Source organism: Panthera onca, chromosome B4 (genome assembly GCF_046562875.1).
Source record: "Panthera onca isolate mPanOnc1 chromosome B4, mPanOnc1 haplotype 2, whole genome shotgun sequence".
NCBI classification, from domain to species: Eukaryota; Metazoa; Chordata; class Mammalia; order Carnivora; family Felidae; genus Panthera; species Panthera onca.
The window spans coordinates 94,012,777-94,031,876 of NC_138345.1; the positions used below are offsets into that span (position 1 = coordinate 94,012,777).

Here is a 19,100-nt window from a genome sequence, read left to right on the forward strand (position 1 = left end):
GCCAGTGATGTTTTTCAGGATGTGGTCATAATCCTCATCTCTAGGACTATGTGAACCACAGGCACTGATTCGCCACAGTTTGGTAGCACTGTTAACTGGCCGGTCCTCACACAACCCCATGACCTTGATATGTCAGTCTTCATGCCGTGCTCCCTCGGGCCCTGTCCACACCCCTGGCGTTACTATTTCATCTTGCTGTTGTATCTGCCCAGAACTTCCTTGCTCTCTTTTCCTTCTGGCTTTCTGGCCAGTTCAGCTCTGTTCGGCAATTTCCATACTGCTTATCCCAGGAAACCTCCTTAATATTTCAAACCAAGGTAACACACACACACACACACACACACACACACACACACACGCACACAGTGTTTACTTGCGACTTGAATTGTGGTTTGGTGGAGTAAGTGAGACCTGCTCCTTTAAGGCAAAATGTTACAGCCCTCAAGCCAAAAGCCTAATTGTGTCCACTGATAATATGCCAGTCTTTATGGATTTTGCCTGTTGCATGGTTTGTCTATTTTGCCTCAGCTGAAGTCAAGGCAGGTGTCTTTAGCTTTTAAAGCAGAGTGTGCAAATGAGCCTCTCTTAGCAGAAGAACTGAAAGCACTGCATCTCAAAACTTGGAGGCAGAATGGGTTTGTTGCCAGTTCTTTCTGTAAGAGAAAGTTGTGCATTCAGCATCTGAGCCCTTCCCAGAGAGATGGCTTTTTCAGGAAGATTGCAACGTGCCTGGCTCATTTTCATCTCTGTACTGTACTTTCTAAATGAATGGAACGAAGCCATTGGATTCAACTATAGCTCTCCTTTAAACTCAATGGTAGGGGTTTAGAAATCCTTGTCAACTGGGAAAATCAAAGGGAGGTAAAATGAGATTGAGGGAGAGAGATGGAATCACATTGTGAAACCACTGTCCTGGGCAGAATGTCAGAATTTTTTTATTTTTATTTTTATTTTTTTTTTACCATGAACCACGGTAAGATATGTATGGTTCCCCAAACAATTAGTGGTTCTTTCACATAATGTGCTCTTTAATATTTAGTGTTCATCTCTGTTCTATTCTATTCCATTCCATTAAAAATGCTGCTAGCAAGCCATTGAAATGATTTAAGAACCCAATAATGAGTTACAGCCCAGAGTCTGAAAAGCTTGAAATAGGATTTGGTTGAGTAAAATCAGTTTCTGGGGGAGTAATACTGAACAGAGAGATAGAACCTCCTCTCTTTTTCTGATATGGGGAAAAACATCTCTACTCAGCCATATCCCTGGCCCCACATTAATATCCCATTTGGTAGTTCACTGCCTTCTACACATGACACACAGGAAATAACATAGCCCAAATCAGTGCTTTTAACTGCTTACCTGTCTAGGTGGCCCAGAATTACATTTGCCCTGAACGAATAGATTCGAGGCAGTCTACAGGTGAAGCTGAAGGAGTTAATAGATAGGCTCTAGTGCAGTGGTTCCTAAACTTTGCTGCATATTAGAACGGCCTGGAGAGCTTTAAAAACTCCTGATGCCCAGGTTTCGTCAGACATCTATTGAATCCTAATGTCTGGGGGTGGGAGCCAGACATCAGTATTTTTTAAAAAACCCTAGTGATTTTGGCTTCTGACAAAATTTAGGATCATTCACCCTTGGGCACAGAATACACAGCAAGCTGGCCATTTTAGCATTCTTGGCCTGAGTCAAACATCCTGCAGTGCTTCCGGGAGCTTGTTCAAAATGGAGACTCCTAGGTCGTAAGCCCCAGATATTCTGATTCCGTCAGCTGTCTGGGAACCTGTAATTTAAATTTAAAGTACCTTTGAGGGTGCCTGGGTGGCTCAGTCGGTTAAGCGTCCGACTGTGGTTCGGGTCACGTTCTTGCGATTTGTGGGTTCGAGCCCCATGTCGGGCTCTGAGCTGACAGCTCAGGGCCTGGAGCCTGCTTTGGATTCTGTGTCTCCCTCTCTCTTGCCTCTCCCTCACTTGCACTCTGTCTCTCTCTCTGTCAAAAAATAAATAAACACTAAAAACATCTAAAAGAAATTAAGTACTTTTGATAATTCAGTGAATGTTTGAGAAACATTGAGCGGCTGCTTTGATTCAATTCTTAGAACTGTGTGTAACCTTCAAACATTGACCCGCTGAGACTACCCATCATGGCATTAACTCAAGTAGGGCTAGTTCTACCGTGCACTCTCTCTCCTATATACAGCAAGTGTGCATAGGTGAGCCAAGTTTCACTCACAGGATGACATTCTGTCTGTTCTGGGCACATCATGTGAGACTACAGGGGTAACTGACTCAGCCTGTAAAAGTTCAGCCAAGAGAGTGAAAACTGGCACAACCCGTGAATACCACCGTCTCCTTGATCATCTCTGTGTCGCACGGAGCAGCTGGAGATTTTACAGAGACCGAGGAGCCCCAGTGCCAGGGAATGCCTCTGGAAGAATTGAACAGCAGACCACAGGGCAGAAAGTCAATATTATACAACATCTATTTGATTTTACTTAGTGAGAGAAGATCACAGCTTACGTGAGCTAAGTATGGGGCTAGCCTTCCAACCAGTGCATCTAAAGGCAGAACTTGTATCTTAACAGCCACTTGACAATTGAGAGCTTGGTTAGTTGTGTTAATGTCTGTTAACTGTAAGTGTTGCTAACATTGCTGGTGGGGTCTCCTCATTGTAGAAGAAGCTTGAGGAATATCATGTTAAGATTCCAGGGCTTTAAGAAAACTGAAGAGTGCCCTTTCCTCAAATTTTACTCTTTTCTGACCACTTTTTTTTTTTTTTTTTTTTTATTATTTAATTTTTTTTTTTTTTAACGTTTTTTTTTATTTTATTTTTGAGACAGAGAGAGACAGAGCATGAACGGGGGAGGGGCAGAGAGAGGGAGACACAGAATCGGAAGCAGGCTCCAGGCTCCGAGCCATCAGCCCAGAGCCCGACGCGGGGCTCGAACCCACGGACCGTGAGATCGTGACCTGAGCCGAAGTCGGACGCTTAACTGACTGAGCCACCCAGGCGCCCCTTTTCTGACCACTTTTACTGGCCACCAAACACAGAAGGAAACTATTTTAGAGAAATAGAGATACAATGCAGAGATATAAAGTTTAGCCGTAAATATATTTGTGCTTGTCTCTGAAAATGATTCGTGTGAGAAAAGATTCATAGTAATTTTTATGGATTCTTGAGGACAGGGACCATACCTATTCTTGCTTCTCGCTGTGTTCCCGTGCTCAGCACAGCACCTGGCATATAATATACACTCAATAGATCTTTTTTAAATAAGCAAATGCAAGACAGATGTAACAACAGCTTTAGTAACATTTCTTTTAGAGGAATGCATATAATTTCCCATTACCTATTTTTGTGCTTCTGGTGAGTAATTTTGAAGGGAAATATTTTTTTTTTCCTGGTCACCATGAAACGCCAGATAAAATGTTTCAGTTCAGTCTCATGCCATAACATAAACACCCAATTAAGGCCATCACTTGACTCGGTGAAGGTCTGGAATTGTGCACCTGACTTGACTTAGAATGAGTGACATCTTCCAGGGTTGGTGATTGGAATGACTGGAATTTTCCAGGACAGGTTTGTTGCCAATAGACAAAATAAGAGAGACTCTTCTGTCACAGCTCCTCTGGTAAATAACTGATGACAGGCCAGTTCAGGGAATTTTTAGCGTAACTGATACTATTTTGCACTCAATTGTTATTTCTATTTTCATGTGAGCAGAAATAAAACTATTTTATTTTTAATTTGACAAATTTAACCTGTAACATCAGAGCATATGCATTACCCTGGTAGCATGCATTTGGTCCTTCTGATTTTCCAGGCTAATGTAACTTGACTGTCCAACTTCAAAGCAAGGAAAGTTTAGGGACCAGCAGGTGAGAGCCCCAGCCCATCCAGCTCTGGTCTAGGGGTTGCCAGGTGCTTCAGAAGGACATGCTGATCTTCCTTCTCTCTGCCCTCTCACTCAGTTCCTCCTGGCCAGCCCTGAATCTTTGTGGCAGGGACCCTTCCTGAAGCAAGGCAAAGAAAAGGTTAGAAGGAAACTCCGATGGCCTTAAAGCCTATTTTGCTCAGAATGTGATCTGGGGACCCCTCGCCTCAAAGTCTCCAGGAGCAGATTAAATACATTCAGTCCTGGACACCACCCCAGGTCTACTGAGTCAAAATCTCTGAAGGTGGTGTCTTGGGATCTGCATTTTTGGCAATATTGATTTTGAACAATATCTAATGTGCACTGAGGTTTGAGAACATGCACTTTTTTCTGACACGTGATTCTATGTAGGAAAGTGGCAAGAAGTAGGTATTTTGTGTCCTCCACAGTGCCTCCAGCCTTTGCCCCCACTCCTCGGGGGCCCCTGTGCTCCACTCACCAGCCCCGTCTGCCCTTAGGTGGAGCAGGTGTCCTGGCTGTGGCTCAGGACATCTGCCAGACATTTTCCGCCATCCCTGAACTTCCTGTTCTTCCCAGAAACGTTGGCACAGGCCAAGGACAGTCAGACAGTGGCGGAGGCGTGTGTCCAGTTGTCGGAGCTTGGACACTAGCCCCATGTGCAGACTGAGTCAGCCCTCTTTGCTGGGGAAAGGAGCAAGAAGTCTGGTGAGTCAGTGCTGCCAGTCGGCAGAGAGGGCGCCCAGTCGTGGGGTGGGCCATGGGGCGGTCAGGAAGGACCCTGCCTCTGGGGCGTGTCCCCCAGCTTCGAGGGCAGTGGCTTGGACCCTCTGCCTCGCTGCCTGATGCACAGACTTTATGCTCCTGGGGGCCCAAGCTGCCTTTTCTGCTTTTTGAGAAAAAAACTACTTATAAGAGCAGTGGGGACGTGTCCACTGTGAGGTCCGAGAGGACCCCAGAGGCACATGCAAAGGCTTCAGCCCCCTCCTGGCTCCATCGGTTCTCTCCTCCTTCAGAGGCTCCACATAAACCGAGCGAGAGATTGAAGTCAGAATGATGCCCACTATGGCCATGCAGGTCTGATTCAAGCACCCTGGATGGCAGCCTCTGAACAGACTGGTGGCGATGCCCCTCTCCAATTCTGGAGCCTCTTGTGTGGTCAAAACCACAAATTCCCCCCTTCTCTTAGTTGTTGCTACTTTGCTATTAGTAATGAATTACTCAGTGGATGCCAAAGCCTTTTACCCCAGGGGTGAGAAAAAGGGGTTAAAAAAAAAAAAAAGCATCCCAGAAAAGAATCCATTCTTTTCAAACTTCAGCGTTTAACACGGCGGCAACGTTAGGAGCCTGGTTAAGTGCAGGTTTGCTGAGCTTTACAGCCAATGGTTCTGATCCAGCAGGTCTGAGGTAGGGCCCAGAAATATGCATTTTAAATAAACAACTCAAGGAATTCAAGATGTGAAGTGCCTGTGGGTCTGCAGACTACACCTTGGGACACACTTGTCCAAATGCACATCAAGGAGTGAATACTTCCAGATTCGCTTAGAATGGTCGTGGATGTGGGTGGTGGGGAGAGAGGAGTCCAATATTCCAAACGCCTTGGAAAGGGGCAGAGGGTAAACACAGGTGCAAAACAGGCATTTGCACAAGTTTGACAAGGGGTAAACCTTGGCATTATGAAAGATACACGTACAGGAAATGAAATCACATCATTCTATTCGTCCTCCATATCAGCTCGCCCCTCAGAACCGTGCACGACTCGGCCTTCTTTGAGCTCAGCTGTGACCAGAGGCCCCAGAGGCCTCTTCATCGCCAGCCATCCTGGCTTCCTCCTGCTGTGCTTTGAATATGAAGGTGACGCTGGAAGGGATTTGCTTTGAGAGTTGGGCCTGGCGGCCTGATTCCTGTCCGAACACAGTCTCCTCTCCCCCAAGGAGGCGTCGGGACCAGTGACACACCATCTTTATGCATCGAAGTAAACTTCAGCTCTCACTCGTCAATTTGGAACAGGTCAAACCCTTCTTGCTCATTTTTAGGACTTTCTTTGGAGGTGGAAACTCTTACTGCTTTTGATCCTCAGGACATCAGGGTAAGAAAATTAACTCATCACGTGGCATTTTCAACTAGGTCATTCTGAAACAGTATTCAGCTTTTAAATTCGGAGGAGGGGTGACAGGTAATTCTTTAAAAGTCCCTCCTGGCTTTATATCATCACAGACCTGTGTGTATGCCAGGCCATTTGTATCCTTTATCTGAATCCTTAGCCTACACCCCAGACCGCACTATTTTCTCACGTCTTACCCTGTACCGCAACACCGTCCTCTACTCTCCTCCATGACCACCTGGTCATAGCAGATCTAGAAGACCCGGGATGTCACATCAAGTGAGTCTTCGAAAATGAGCGAAGGGTGACGTTATGCCATTGTGCTAGGTGCTTTCATTCTTGATAGCAAGAGCATCCTTACCACGTGCCAGGTACCGTTCGGAACGCTGTGCAAATATTAATTTATTTAATCCTCACAGAAGCCTGTGAGGTATATGAGTGGGGTGGTATTGTAAGTTCTCATCAGCGCGTTTTATGGATGTGGAAACTGAACATAACAGGTTAAGTAAATCACGCAGGCCATGCAGTTAGTGAGTGGTGGAGTAAGGATTTGAACTCCTCCTTTGTTCTGAGTCACTACCTATGTTTTTTTTTTTTTTTAATTTTTTTTTTTAACGTTTATTTATTTTTGAGACAGAGAGAGACAGAGCATGAACGGGGGAGGGTCAGAGAGAGGGAGACACAGAATCTGAAACAGGCTCCAGGCTCTGAGCTGTCAACACAGAGCCCGACGCGGGGCTCGAACTCACGGACTGCGAGATCATGACCTGAGCCGAAGTCTGCCGCTTAACCGACTGAGCCACCCAGGCGCCCCTATATTGTTTATCTAAGGAGGCAAAACCAAATCCAGGCCAAAAAGGCCTCAAAAAAAAAAAATCCCAAATACCATTCTTTTTTAAAAATCCGTTTTCAAGGACATTTCAGAAAAGGAGACGGGATACGGCAACCTAATTTGAGACTGTCCTCAGTATAAAGGCAGAGTCGTCTCACGGTTTTTATATGGTCTACGTATTCACTACTATACTCCAACAAACTGGCAGATTGCTAACAACAGCCCAGCACAACCGCCAATTTTTATTCAGTGTGTGCCAGCAATGATCTCATTTAAAGCGCTTCACATTGAAGGCCGCTTTAACCGCTTCTCTCCTAAATATTAACACACCGAAGAGAACCATCCTTCCACCATGACTTGTTCTCAGCACACTGTGTCCCGGAGGACCAGGTAGAACACCTGCATCTACTCTGAGGCATGAGAGAGACGACATACCCGCACGGCCTGGATGAAAACTCACCTTCCTGGTTCCCACTAGAATCTACTTCTGTTTGGAGAAAAGCATTCACCTTAGGAGTTTTGAGCCTGTATCATAATTCTGGCTCCTCTACTAATGGTCCAGGGCCGGTAACAACCTCTCTTTTTTCTCTTTTTTAAAGAAATTTTTTAGTGTTTATTTATTTTTGAGAGACAGAGCATGAGCTAGGAGGTGGGGGAGCAGAGAGAGAGGGAGACACAGAATCTGAAGCAGGCTCCAGGCTCTGAGCTGTCAGCACAGAGCCCAACATGGGGCTTGAACTCACGAATTACGAGATCATGGCCAGAGCCTAAGTGCGAGGCTTAACTGACTGAGCCACCCAGGTGCTCCAGTTATAACCCCTCTGAATCTATTTCCTACCTTTCTCGTGTCTTGTTTTGGGGTTTTTTTTTTTTTTGGATCCAAATGAAATAATATTTATGAAAATGGATAAACCATAAAGTGCTAGAAAAGATCAGGTAATAGGGGTGCCTGGATGGCTCAATCCGGTAAGCCTCCTATTTTGCCTCAGATCACGATCTCACAGTTTGTGGGTTTGAGTCCCGAGTCGGGCTTTGTGCTGACAGCTCAGAGTCTGGAGCCTGCTTGGGATGTGTCTCCCTCTCTTTCTGCCCCTCCCCCACTCATGTTCTGTCTCTGTCTCTCAAAAATAAGTAAACGTTAAAAAAAAGAAAAAGATCATACAATATTAAAGATGATTTTAATAAATATGATACTTTTTACTCTGGCATATTTATGTAAAGGCCAGTGACTCTCTGCCACTTAATTTAAGGTTGACTCCTGCTTCCCCTCCTTCGCCGCCCTGGCAAACTTCTCCAGAGCAGTAACTATGTCTTATTCATCGTTGCCTCTTAAGACTGTCTGGCACATAGTAGGTAATCAATAAATGTTCCTTGAATGAATGAATAAATAAAAGACCTTTTCAAAGGAATTTTGAAGGTTCCCATCTAGGATGAGAGGAGTCCGTGGAGGGAAGAGTCATTCACAATACCTGCTTCAACCACATGGTCCATCGTAGGGAACCTTTTGTACACAGCCGTGCTCACTGAGCGGAAGATGAGCAGGGACGTGAGATTCACATAGCGCATCAGGGTCCTTCTGAGCAGGCGCCCGTGTTCGTCGCTTCCGTGAACACTGCTGGAGATGAGGAACATCAGCCTGTCTGGCCAGGGCAGGTTCACAAACTGGTTCCACCATCGGTTCACTACCAGAGTAACATAAAACCCTGTAAAATAACAGGAAGCTGTAAAGCAATTTCTTATAGCAGACATGTTGACACTGATGCTTTTAGCAGAATTTCAGCCTCTTCAGGGATCGGGGTGTAAAAATATGTTGTTATCCATATTTATGACTTTGCCCTCCAAAAAAAAATAAAAATGTAATTTGTGCCTGGCAATGTCATAGCACCCAGTAAGTGGGTATTAGAATTCAAATATTGATGGCAAAAATGGGCAGTTAGTGAAGAGAAAGCTTGATTGTCTGATAGCAAATTATTACCTCAAACTTGTTTGGTGTTAATTTAGCGAAAGCAGCCCTGAGGGCAAACTTTATGGATGATTCTGGTTCTATTGCAAGCAGCGGCTTTTCAGGCATGCCTCTCAGCTTGGAAACACTCCCATGCAGAGTCATTGATGTCATCCGAACAGAGACAGTATGGCTGCGTTCTGTGTGTGACCTATACTTACCAAGCACAAAGGTTACTGGAATTTGTTCAGCATATCTGTCACAGTAAATTGATAATTTTTCAAAGTAACGTTTTTGGGCTCCTGTAAGTAACAATCTGGAGCAAAAATAAAATGCACAGCCCTTTATGATATTATACTTCTGCACCTGCTTTGCAAGTGATATTCAGTGCAAACAATTAAGCACAAATAATTGTAATTTTTTTTAAGAAGCGATAATGCTTTTTTCTACCTAAGCTGATAGATCTCAAAAGCTTTTTAATTGCTGAATGTTTCAAGTACCAATGTTTTCAGTACATAAATGTTATTGGCCATTAGACAGTGGGATTTATTAACTTCCATTTACTTATATATTTTTTAACTTTTATTTTTAAATACTTTATATTTTAAACTTTTATATGATGAGTACATTGGATTTAGAGCAAAATAACTCATTAAAGAGTCCAATTTTCCATTATTCATCAGGTATACTTAAAAAAAGGGTGTCTTGATTAAGTGAGCTACAGTTGTTAAGTAATTATGAGGATTAAATTATAACCCTAACCTTGACATCTTGATCTTACGAGAATGCTACTTAGCACATTCTTGATTATATGTGTTGTACTTCAAAGGCTATTATACCCATTAATTTTAAAGACCACAATTATTTAAAATATAAAATAACACATACCAACAAGGAGTAAAAACTTTTATTCCTGCATTTGGTGGGTTTGTGTTTGCATAATATAAATATCAAAATTTATATTATGCATCTCACCAAAACCCATTTTCTGGTATGAACTTAGGCTAAACCTAAGTTCATTTAATGGAACTATTATTGATATTTATGTTACAGGGAGGGGATTTGCAGTCAGGAGAGACGTCCCAAGGCAGGGTAATCGTAATGTCGAGACCTACAAGGAGAAGCAATGCAAAGGAATTTGCATAAATGAATGGTACAGCTGTTCCAAGGGAGGAAGAAATCCCTGGGAAAGATCCATTACAACATATGTCAAAAGGCCTGTTTGAGTCAGTAGAATTTTGATAGAGGAAGCAGAGGGATGATGGGGTAACAGCGAGCCACCAATCAGATTGCATGTGAAGAGCTGGTAGTGACAAAGGAGTTTGGGGTGCAGGATGGGCTTGGAGTTCCTGCCTCAGCTTTGAGGAGGTTTCAGAAATTCTTATTCAGCTTGTTCTTATTCAGCTGCACAGGCCTGTCAAGGTCATGCCAATGACAAGTCACAGCCATAACAGTTTCCGACACTCAAATAGAAATGGTCCAAGAGGATTTAAAGGCAGAAAGCACAGACCTTAAGGTCAGACAAAGCCAGGTTTGAATCCCAGATCTGCCACTTACAAATTTGGACTTGGAACATATTTTTAAATCTCTCTGAGCCTCAGTTTTCTCACTTGTAGATGGGGACAATAAAGCCTATGTGTTAGGAATATTATGAGGATTAAAGAATATATCATATATAAAACCACCAAACATACAGTGTCATACTTTTTCGATAATAAAGTGGTGGTTATTATTAACAACTGGCCAAAGGAAAAAATATTTAGCTAATAGCTCCGTAGAAAGTTTACTAGCTAAAAAGTACTAAAATGGTGATTTTTGTCGAATTCACCCCAAAATAAAAAGAGGCATACTCAAAAGTAATGAAGTCTGGTTTTGTCTCATGATTTTTGCTAAGTATCATTATTTGCTTAGAATAGAATTTTAAAACTTAGGATGATTAGTAGACATGAGAATGATGCTATAATTTTCTACAGGTATGTTTGACTTTCTTGATAAATTCAACCTATAGTGGTTGGTATACCTTCAATCAAGATTAAGAATATATTTTGACGAGATTTTATAGCTGAACTTTACAAAAATGAAGAATGACTTCCACGATTGATCGTTGTTATAAATGTAAGCACTCTTTGGTCTTTAGCAAAAATACGTGCATACAATTTTGTGGGGTATAAGTAAGATATTGAGGCAAGAGTGGAGGCCCCGTGGAGGATTTCTGGCCACGACGCAGCTGCTCTGAGTGCTATTCAGAGTACTATTGCAGCAGTAGCAGCAATAAACTCACATTAGTAAAAATAAACTAATGAGACAATTCTTCTGAAACGTCATGTGTCTTCCACTATTTCATATTCTGAAGCATTAGGTGATACAAAAATACACTGTCAAAATAACGTTGTACTTATAAGACACATCTGAAAAATTATTAGAGGTTTTTAAATAAAACCCCTGATGTCCCTTTACAGATATTTTGATATGCAGCAAAATAGCCCTTCCTATTCTATTTCTGACAATTATCAGCTGGCCAAATTACTATCTCTCTTGGTCAAAGGGAGTCCTGTGGCTGCAAAGAAGAAGGTCGGTAAGAGCAATGATAATACGAAGTCGTTCATCAGTATGCGGGAGAGAAAGAACAAACTGAAGTACATAGAAAAGGTGGAAATACAGCCTCAAAAACCTTTAGCTTTTCTATTTTAAGTTTTAAATTCCCCCAGAGTAAAAATGTATGCAATAAGTTTTAATTAAAAAAAACTAAACACAGATATCACATGTTTTCACTCCTACGTGGAATTTGAGAAACTTAACAGAGGACCGCAGGAGAAGGGAAGGAAAAATAAGTTACAAACAGAAGGGGAGGCAAACCGTAAGAGACTCTTAAGTACAGAGAACAAACTGAGGGTTGATGCGGGTGATGGTTGTGAGGGAGGGGAAAATGGGAGACGGGCATTGTGGAGGGCACTTGTTGGGACGAACACTGGATGTTGTATGTAAGTGATGAACCACAGGAAATCTACTCCCAAAGCCAGGACTATACTGTACACGCTGTATGTTAGCTAACTTGGCAATAAAGTATTTAAAAATAAATAAATAAAAATAAAAGAAAATAAAATTAGTTAAAAAAAAAACTCATAAAGCTTCCCATTTGCACTACTGGTAACATTTTATTAAGACTATAATTTTAGTCACAGAAGTATTTCCTCAACATGATTTTGCTCAAATTTTCTGTCGATCTGACGGGCTTAGGTTGTGATGGTATAAAGAATAAACATCTTCTGTTGTGAATATAATGTACCCCGCACTCAGAGGGCAAAAATAAAATAAATTCATTTTCAGGCTTCGGCACCACCCTGGATGAGATCTTGTCATTCCAGGCAAAAGAAAGGAAAGTCACCTGATAGACACCCTTCACGGACATGTCAATTATGTAGGTAGTGGCTATAAGCTGCCAAGTCACAAATTGAAACTATCAATGACATAGCTGAGAGAGGCACCGATGATTATTTGTTCGTGGCCTTTGCCACTCAAAATCACCACTGAGTGAGGATTTAAGTAATAAATCTGCCATTTTATGCCTCCGGCAAAATCCTGGCAGGGTGTCTGTGGCACAGGGTGCCACATTGTGATCAATTCACATGGGGCTGGCATGAGGGCCACCTGAACATGATAGAGTCTACTTGAGATCCCTAAGCATGGGTTAAGTGTGGATTAAAATACCCTGAGATGAAGAATGCAAGAGAGGATCATGCAAAAGAGAAGATTACATAAGGCAAAAGTCAGCGGCAACCCAAGGCTCAGATTTTTGAGACTGTATTCTTACATGATATTTGATGGCCGTTTAAGGAGACATGCAAAGGAAGGTACCTGTACACCAAACTTATTGCCGTGTAAAAAACAGCAAAGACAATAAATTCCCTGTACAGTAGTTTGTAGATGCTGCCTCTCCACTTGAGGAGTAACCTATGAAATCCAAAAAAAGTCGCATTTGCTACTTTACTGGAGTACGTGACAGTCATCTCGGATAGTTTTTCTATTTTTTCTAGAAGAGCAAGAAGACAAAACACAAGTAAAAAGCAGTGCTTAAGATGGAGCATAAATCTGTGTCTCAAAGAAACCCAAGCCGGTCACCAGTCAACCGTCTCCCCATTTTGCCTTTCTGTGTTTAAATCATTTGGAATTTGGAGATAACCAACATCTCCATGTTAAATCTTTTAGTAGAAAAGGGGAGGAGAATAGTCTCTGGAAAGAGTATTATTAGAACCCGGCTTAATTTATAAATATTATTTTCAGGTTTTATAGTCATTACTTAGTAATATTTGAACGAATGAATGAATATGATATATGAAATACGTTGTAGAATCACCTGTCATGTATTTTCCTAACCCACGGGAAGATTCAGGGTACTGATACGCTATATTAATTGACATTCTCAAAGGCACTGGCCATACTTACTGTTTGGGTCTTTATTTGCTACAGTATGTAAAGAAGTGTTTATTTCACCCTTAAATTTCGTGAGGGGAACTTAATGGCTCTCTTCTTAGAACTCAGGAGATATTGTTGAAAAGAAGCAAGACTCTTAAGATAATTTAATTGATGGGTCACTTTTGGTGGTTTTAGTTGGATGTGGGTATCTCTCTAGCGGAGCTGCAAGTGCACAGTTGACTCTCTGTACATTTCAAAAGGCAGGGCCACAGGGATAGGACAGAAGGTGCACTTCCCTTTGGAAGTCATGCGTAAAAGGCTTAGGGAGGTTCACTTTCTGTTTGGAGCCGACCAAAATAAGGCCATTATTTAGGGCTCTCTCCACGTGGATCTGTTCCACAGATACGGGTAGAATGAGAATTGGACCCCTATGCCTCGTTTCAGTGAGTTCTCTGGCATTCATTGCTTTTCAACAAGACATCAAACATTCAGGTCCTGAGACGGCCCCGAACTAATCTTTGTTTGAAAATCCTGCACCACCACTTTCTAACATGGAGCATATACAGAGAAAATGAAATTTCTCGGAAATCTTTCTTGTTTCAAAAGAATCTCTGAGGGGAGTCTTCCAGAGCTACTTAGATGGAAATTATGGAGGTCTGAGGTAGAAGTGGGCAGATTTCTCATATAAAGTAGCCTGCAACCCACATTTTATCTAAACGGGAAGATGTTCTGTCTTTCTTCAGAGGTGGGAAAACAATCCAATTCCAATTTGCCTAGTTTCCCTAAAGAAATAAAACTCTGGCACTATATTCACAAACTTAAGCCTTCAGCATCACTGATTTTAGTAAAGAAACCAGGACTTTTGGCATAAGTAAGTGGCATTACGAGAGGACGGGAATCATGCCACAGCCAGTTTCATTTTTCCATTTTACCTTGTCTATCTGTGTAATGTGAGTACAGTCAAAACTGGGAGAGAGGAGCCTAATAAATTAAGCACATTTTATAATTTGTTCTCGTGGGCAGCATCATTTTAAATAACAGTCCTCAACTTTTTTTTCGTTTAACCATCCACCCTTCTATTTCGGCTATCAGAAAAATTAAGATCAGACAGAGTAGAGATCAGAATTAAAATGCATAGATATACTCTCTGTGCACTAACCTATTTCTTTGGTTTCAAGTCTCCGACGGGAAAGAAAATCTTCCAATTTCAGGCTCCCCCTGAAGAGGTGCCTTCAGGTCGGTGTTGCGTTCGGCTCCGCTCTTCACTCACGCACAGTCAGATTTTCTTTCCTTCCCTGGCCACCGAGAAGACCCAGAGGGTGACAAGTACAGGAGTTAAATGTTTTTCCACTTGTGGAGGCCTGTTTATGCCAATTTGCCCACTGATGACAGTTATAGCCGGGAACAAACAGAAGCAACAGCTGCTGATGTAGCTTTTTCCTCATCTATAATTATAACTCCACCTGCCGCCCAAAGTACCCCTTTGAATGAGAAGTCGGAGGTGACGTGAAGGAGATTGGGCCATTGAAGTACGTTATTTTCATTTTGATTCTACCCTGGGATCAAGGAAGAGAGATCCATTTTCCCCTACAAGGTTCTGAAGAGGCTCCACTGGTCAAAAAAGGGAATTAGGACAGTCTGTGTGTGCTTAAAATGAAGAATGAGTTGTTGTGAAGCCATAAACTGGGGCAGATAAGAATTTTCTTTCATTTGAGAGGTATTGAGAATGCTCTCCCATTAAAAGCAACAAGCATACGTGTTTCAGTGTGCGTGTGGGCGCACGTGTGCGCACGCATTTTAGCAGAGCATAGAAAATTATTATGTGTGATGGCTTAGTGTAGCGGAAAATAACACCCTGATTCATTCATTACGTTTGTTATCCTTCCATGTCAGCTAGGAAAAATTGTAAATTATTCAAAATGACTTCCATAGTTTCCTTCTTGAAAGAGAGAGTTCATTGGTATTCTTTAGATAATGAAATAAATAATTTCAGGGTCAATTCCTGGGGACTTTGTAATCTTCTAAAGTAATGTGTGCACCCAGCATTGCAACTTAAGCTTAACTAAAATGACTACCAAAAAAACCCATATATTTTTGTGAGAAAAGAAGAGTAAAAAGACACTCATTCTAAAATTGAGAATATATACATTTAAAAGGTGGTGTTTTTTGTTTTTTTTTTTTTTTTTACAGCAGTCTTAAATTTTATATGCATTTGCCTGGTTTCTTTATCAAACTATAAGCACCTTAGAGCAAAGAGTTATAGTGTCTGATTTCTTGCCCCCATCCCTGTTCATAGTTCCAGCATGAAGCCCTGTGTATAATGGATATTCAATATGCATCTGTCGTTTGATTATCACCTTGTCACTATGATACTTTTGTCAGTACATTTGGGGGAATTTATGAACATTTTATTTATTTATTTATTTATTTATTTATTTATTTAAATTTGTGAACATTTTGAAAGCACATATTTTCTATTTGGTTGCCATGAAAAGTGGCTGGATAGACCTGACATTGCATTTATAAAGGTTTGCAAGACTAATCAATGTTATAGAGTTTGAGCAAATCTAAACCCAAGTGCTTATGAAATAGAAACGTGGGAGGTAGTTTTAAAAATTCTCACTTTTGGGGGCTCCTGGGTGGCTCAGTCAGTTAAGCAACCAACTCCTGATTTAGGTTCAGGCCATGATTTCACGGTTCATGAGAGCCCTGAGTCGGGCTCAGTGCTGACAGTGCAGAGCCTCCTTGGGATTCTCTCTCTCCCTTTCTCTCTGTCCCTCCCCGCCTCTCAAAATAAATAAACATTAAAAAAAACCTCTTGCGTTTGTGTCTCCTGTTGGATGTGTGGTTGGCCCTGAAACGTGGCATGATTCCCAGCAATCACGACTGCATAACTGGGGAGTCTGCCTCATCTTTGGGGCACTGTTGGCTGGTCTCACTTTTAAACAAGGTTAATGATGTTCATATTTCCCATCAGGCTCTTTTGAGGAATGACTAATTAATGGTTCAGAACGCATTCTAAATGCAAGTTAGTCAATAATGACTAGACTAAATGTACAAACTCTCATTATTGGGCTCTGAGTCTGGCGGCTATTTCTAACACATACCAAAAGATGCCATTCAGAAATGAACTCATTAGAGGGGACAAGCCACTATAGCTTATTTCAAAATACCCAAACAAATTGCAAAGTTAACTGTTTATATGATTTTTTGAAGAAAACTTTAAAGTCTCTTGTTTAAAATAGACATGTTCCAGATACTGAAAGTAACATATGCTTATTAATAATTAAAACAACATATAGGGGCACCTAGGTGGCTCAGTTGGTTAAGCGGCCAACTTTGGCTGAGGTCATGATCTCACGGTTCGTGGGTTTGAGCCGTGTGTCAGTCTCTGTGCTGATAGCTCAGAGCCTGGAGCCTGCTTCAGATTCTGTGTCTCCCTGTCTCTTTGCCCCTTCCCCATTCTCACTCTCTCTCTCAAAAATAAATAATAAAACATTAAAAAAAATGAAAAAGCCCCACATTCATTTTAAACTCTTTTACTTGTATCATTGATGTGAGGAATCTTTGCTAAATTTCTTTTGAGTGCTTGGTTGAACATGGTCATGTGCACACAAAACTTTGCATTCAAGAAAGTTCCAAGTTTTGCTCAGTCGGAAGAGCATGCGACTCTTGATCTTGGGGTTGTGATTTTGAGCCCCACGTTGGGTGCAGAGAATACTTACGAATAAATATTCCAAGACCAGAAATTGTTGTATTTTGGAGAATTTTATTCCGACTCTCAGATTTTTGGACATTACTAAATGGAGAACAATGAATCATAAATGTTTTTGCACAGGAAAAGGGCTGGAAAAAAATCTGTGTTGTAGACAGGGGAGTCTGTGAGAAGAGTGTGTGATGTATTTGGGCAGGGACTATAGAGAGGGAACCGGTTTGGAGTTATTATGGCTGTCGGTAGTGGGGTGGTGGGTGAGTGGAATGCAGAAGGATGGTGAGATAAAGTCCAGAAGAAAACTACCACTGGGGGGAGAAAAAGGAGGGCGGACTGAAGGGGGAGCCAAAGGAGGAAAGAGAAGTCTGATAGGACGCTTGCTTTGTTCATTGAGCCCGCTTGCTCATGAAGAATGAGAACTACATAATATTTCGGATTTGTTCAAATGACACAGTTCTTTGTAGGGCACCATGTGACTTTAAGATGTTTCTGATTAGAAAAAAATGGATGCAAAGTAAAATCACAAAGAGGAGCTCATGTGTGCATCAAAAGTCAAGTTGTTGAATTATGTTTGATTAGCTAATCTTCAGTTTTTCTGTTAATAATTCTGTTAATAATGATTCTTCTGGCACTTACTCATTTTGCTATACGTTGGATCTCTCTAGAAAAAAGACGGTAGTCAGTGCCAAGGCCCAAGAAAAATTGATACAGTAAACTTCCAGTTGAGAACATTCATTCATTCATTTTTCCCCCCACATCAGAATACCTTGGTTCAGTTGGTTTGAGAACCACTCACGGTGATATTTTTCCCTACAGACAATTTTTTATTGGCTCAGTGGTACTGTAATCCTCTTGAGAACACCTGCCTTACTCTTTCTTATTTTTCCCCTATGTATTGGCTGCCACGATTGATGCCATAGCTGCGAAACGAGCAGCTGAGTGGGACAAGTCTTGTGTCTGTCCAGATGAATGGAGATTTCTGATATATGTTGTTGGTGATAGAACTCTCCCGAAAAAATCAAATCCAAGTGGGATTAATTAATTATTTTCTTTTTGACTTCAGGGGACAAATAGAGAACTTCTAGGATGAGAAAGACTATTGAATTTTATTACAGATGAAGCTCTAAGCTCATAAGTGACTGGATATTTGAGGAGTCATCATTACTTTCCTTACACAGAGTAATTGCCAGCTCAGCAAAACAGAAATGCATTAGTTCAAATTCTGAAGGTTACCTTTTTCTAATGGGAGGTACAGATGCTTTGTTCTATTTTAGGGATGAAAGCTCAGAGTCTAGAGAATCCTTACTATGGTACTTAAAGTGTATCCTGTGCTTTCTAATCAATGATATTTCTTAAATGGATGGTACCGCTTAGCTCAGGTACATTCCTGATTGCTGAAGAAAAAAACCCCTGCAACATAGAACCAATTCAAAAACAGTTTCGTTTTACATGAAAAAGCACGCAAATCCAAGTATGTTGTTTGTTCCAAACCGCTGAGAAATTGTTACTTCACCACTGCAATGGCCATCTGGAAATCATGGGGTAAATCATGTGGGTAAAGGGAAGATACAGGTAGGTAGAAAAATTCTATGCACAAATATCTGGATACGTCTAAGACACCCTTTTATCTGCGGTAAAATGCGTGTGCATTTGAAAACCAGTTGTTGGTTCTGCTTCTCCCATAAGGTGGATTGCTCCTTAATGGCTACTGTGGGGAGAGTAGTGGGTTTGGAGTAAGAGAATGAAGAAGGAACTTCAGTTTGTACTCCATATAATTTTGTATTTTTAAAATACCATCCATATTTTCATATTTAATCATATGCGATAAAAAATCTTACCTTAAATTTATTCCTCCAGCCCAGATCTTACACCCAACTCCAGAATATCCTTAATATTCTCAACAATATCCCAAACCCTAAAGGCCTCAAACTGGGACCCTGATCTTTTCCCCAAAACATGCTCCCCCTGCAACCTTTCATCTCCGTTGATGAAAATTCCTTCCTTCCAAAAGATAAAAAACCTAGGAGTCACTTTCATCTCCTCTTTTTCTTTCATATCGCTGTTCAGTCTTCCACAAATCCATCCACAAATTCTCCACTGTCCAAATATACTCAGAATCTGTTATTTCATTCTCTTCTCACATCCTTGTCTCCTCCCTTCCCACCTCCCCAGAGCCACTATCATCACTCTCCCAGCTTATTCTAGCA

General features: G+C 41.5%; 2 protein-coding genes across 2 annotated transcripts in view; one reads left to right on the forward strand and one right to left on the reverse strand.

Annotated features, from left to right (window-relative positions):
- BEST3 (bestrophin 3) overlaps window positions 1-12,817 on the reverse strand; it is a 42,068-nt gene extending 29,251 nt beyond the window's left edge. Inside the window, exons 1-3 of the mRNA XM_060656990.3 lie at window positions 12,624-12,817; window positions 8,990-9,084; window positions 8,296-8,529 (exon numbers count right to left, since the gene is read on the reverse strand). Of these exons, the coding sequence (XP_060512973.2) occupies window positions 8,296-8,529; window positions 8,990-9,084; window positions 12,624-12,775 (481 nt within the window). The 5' untranslated portion in view covers window positions 12,776-12,817. The remainder of the gene's footprint in view (window positions 1-8,295; window positions 8,530-8,989; window positions 9,085-12,623) is intronic.
- Window positions 1-19,100, forward strand: part of RAB3IP (RAB3A interacting protein) — a 140,521-nt gene that overhangs the window by 42,904 nt on the left and 78,517 nt on the right. The gene's annotated exons all lie outside the window — the stretch shown is intronic.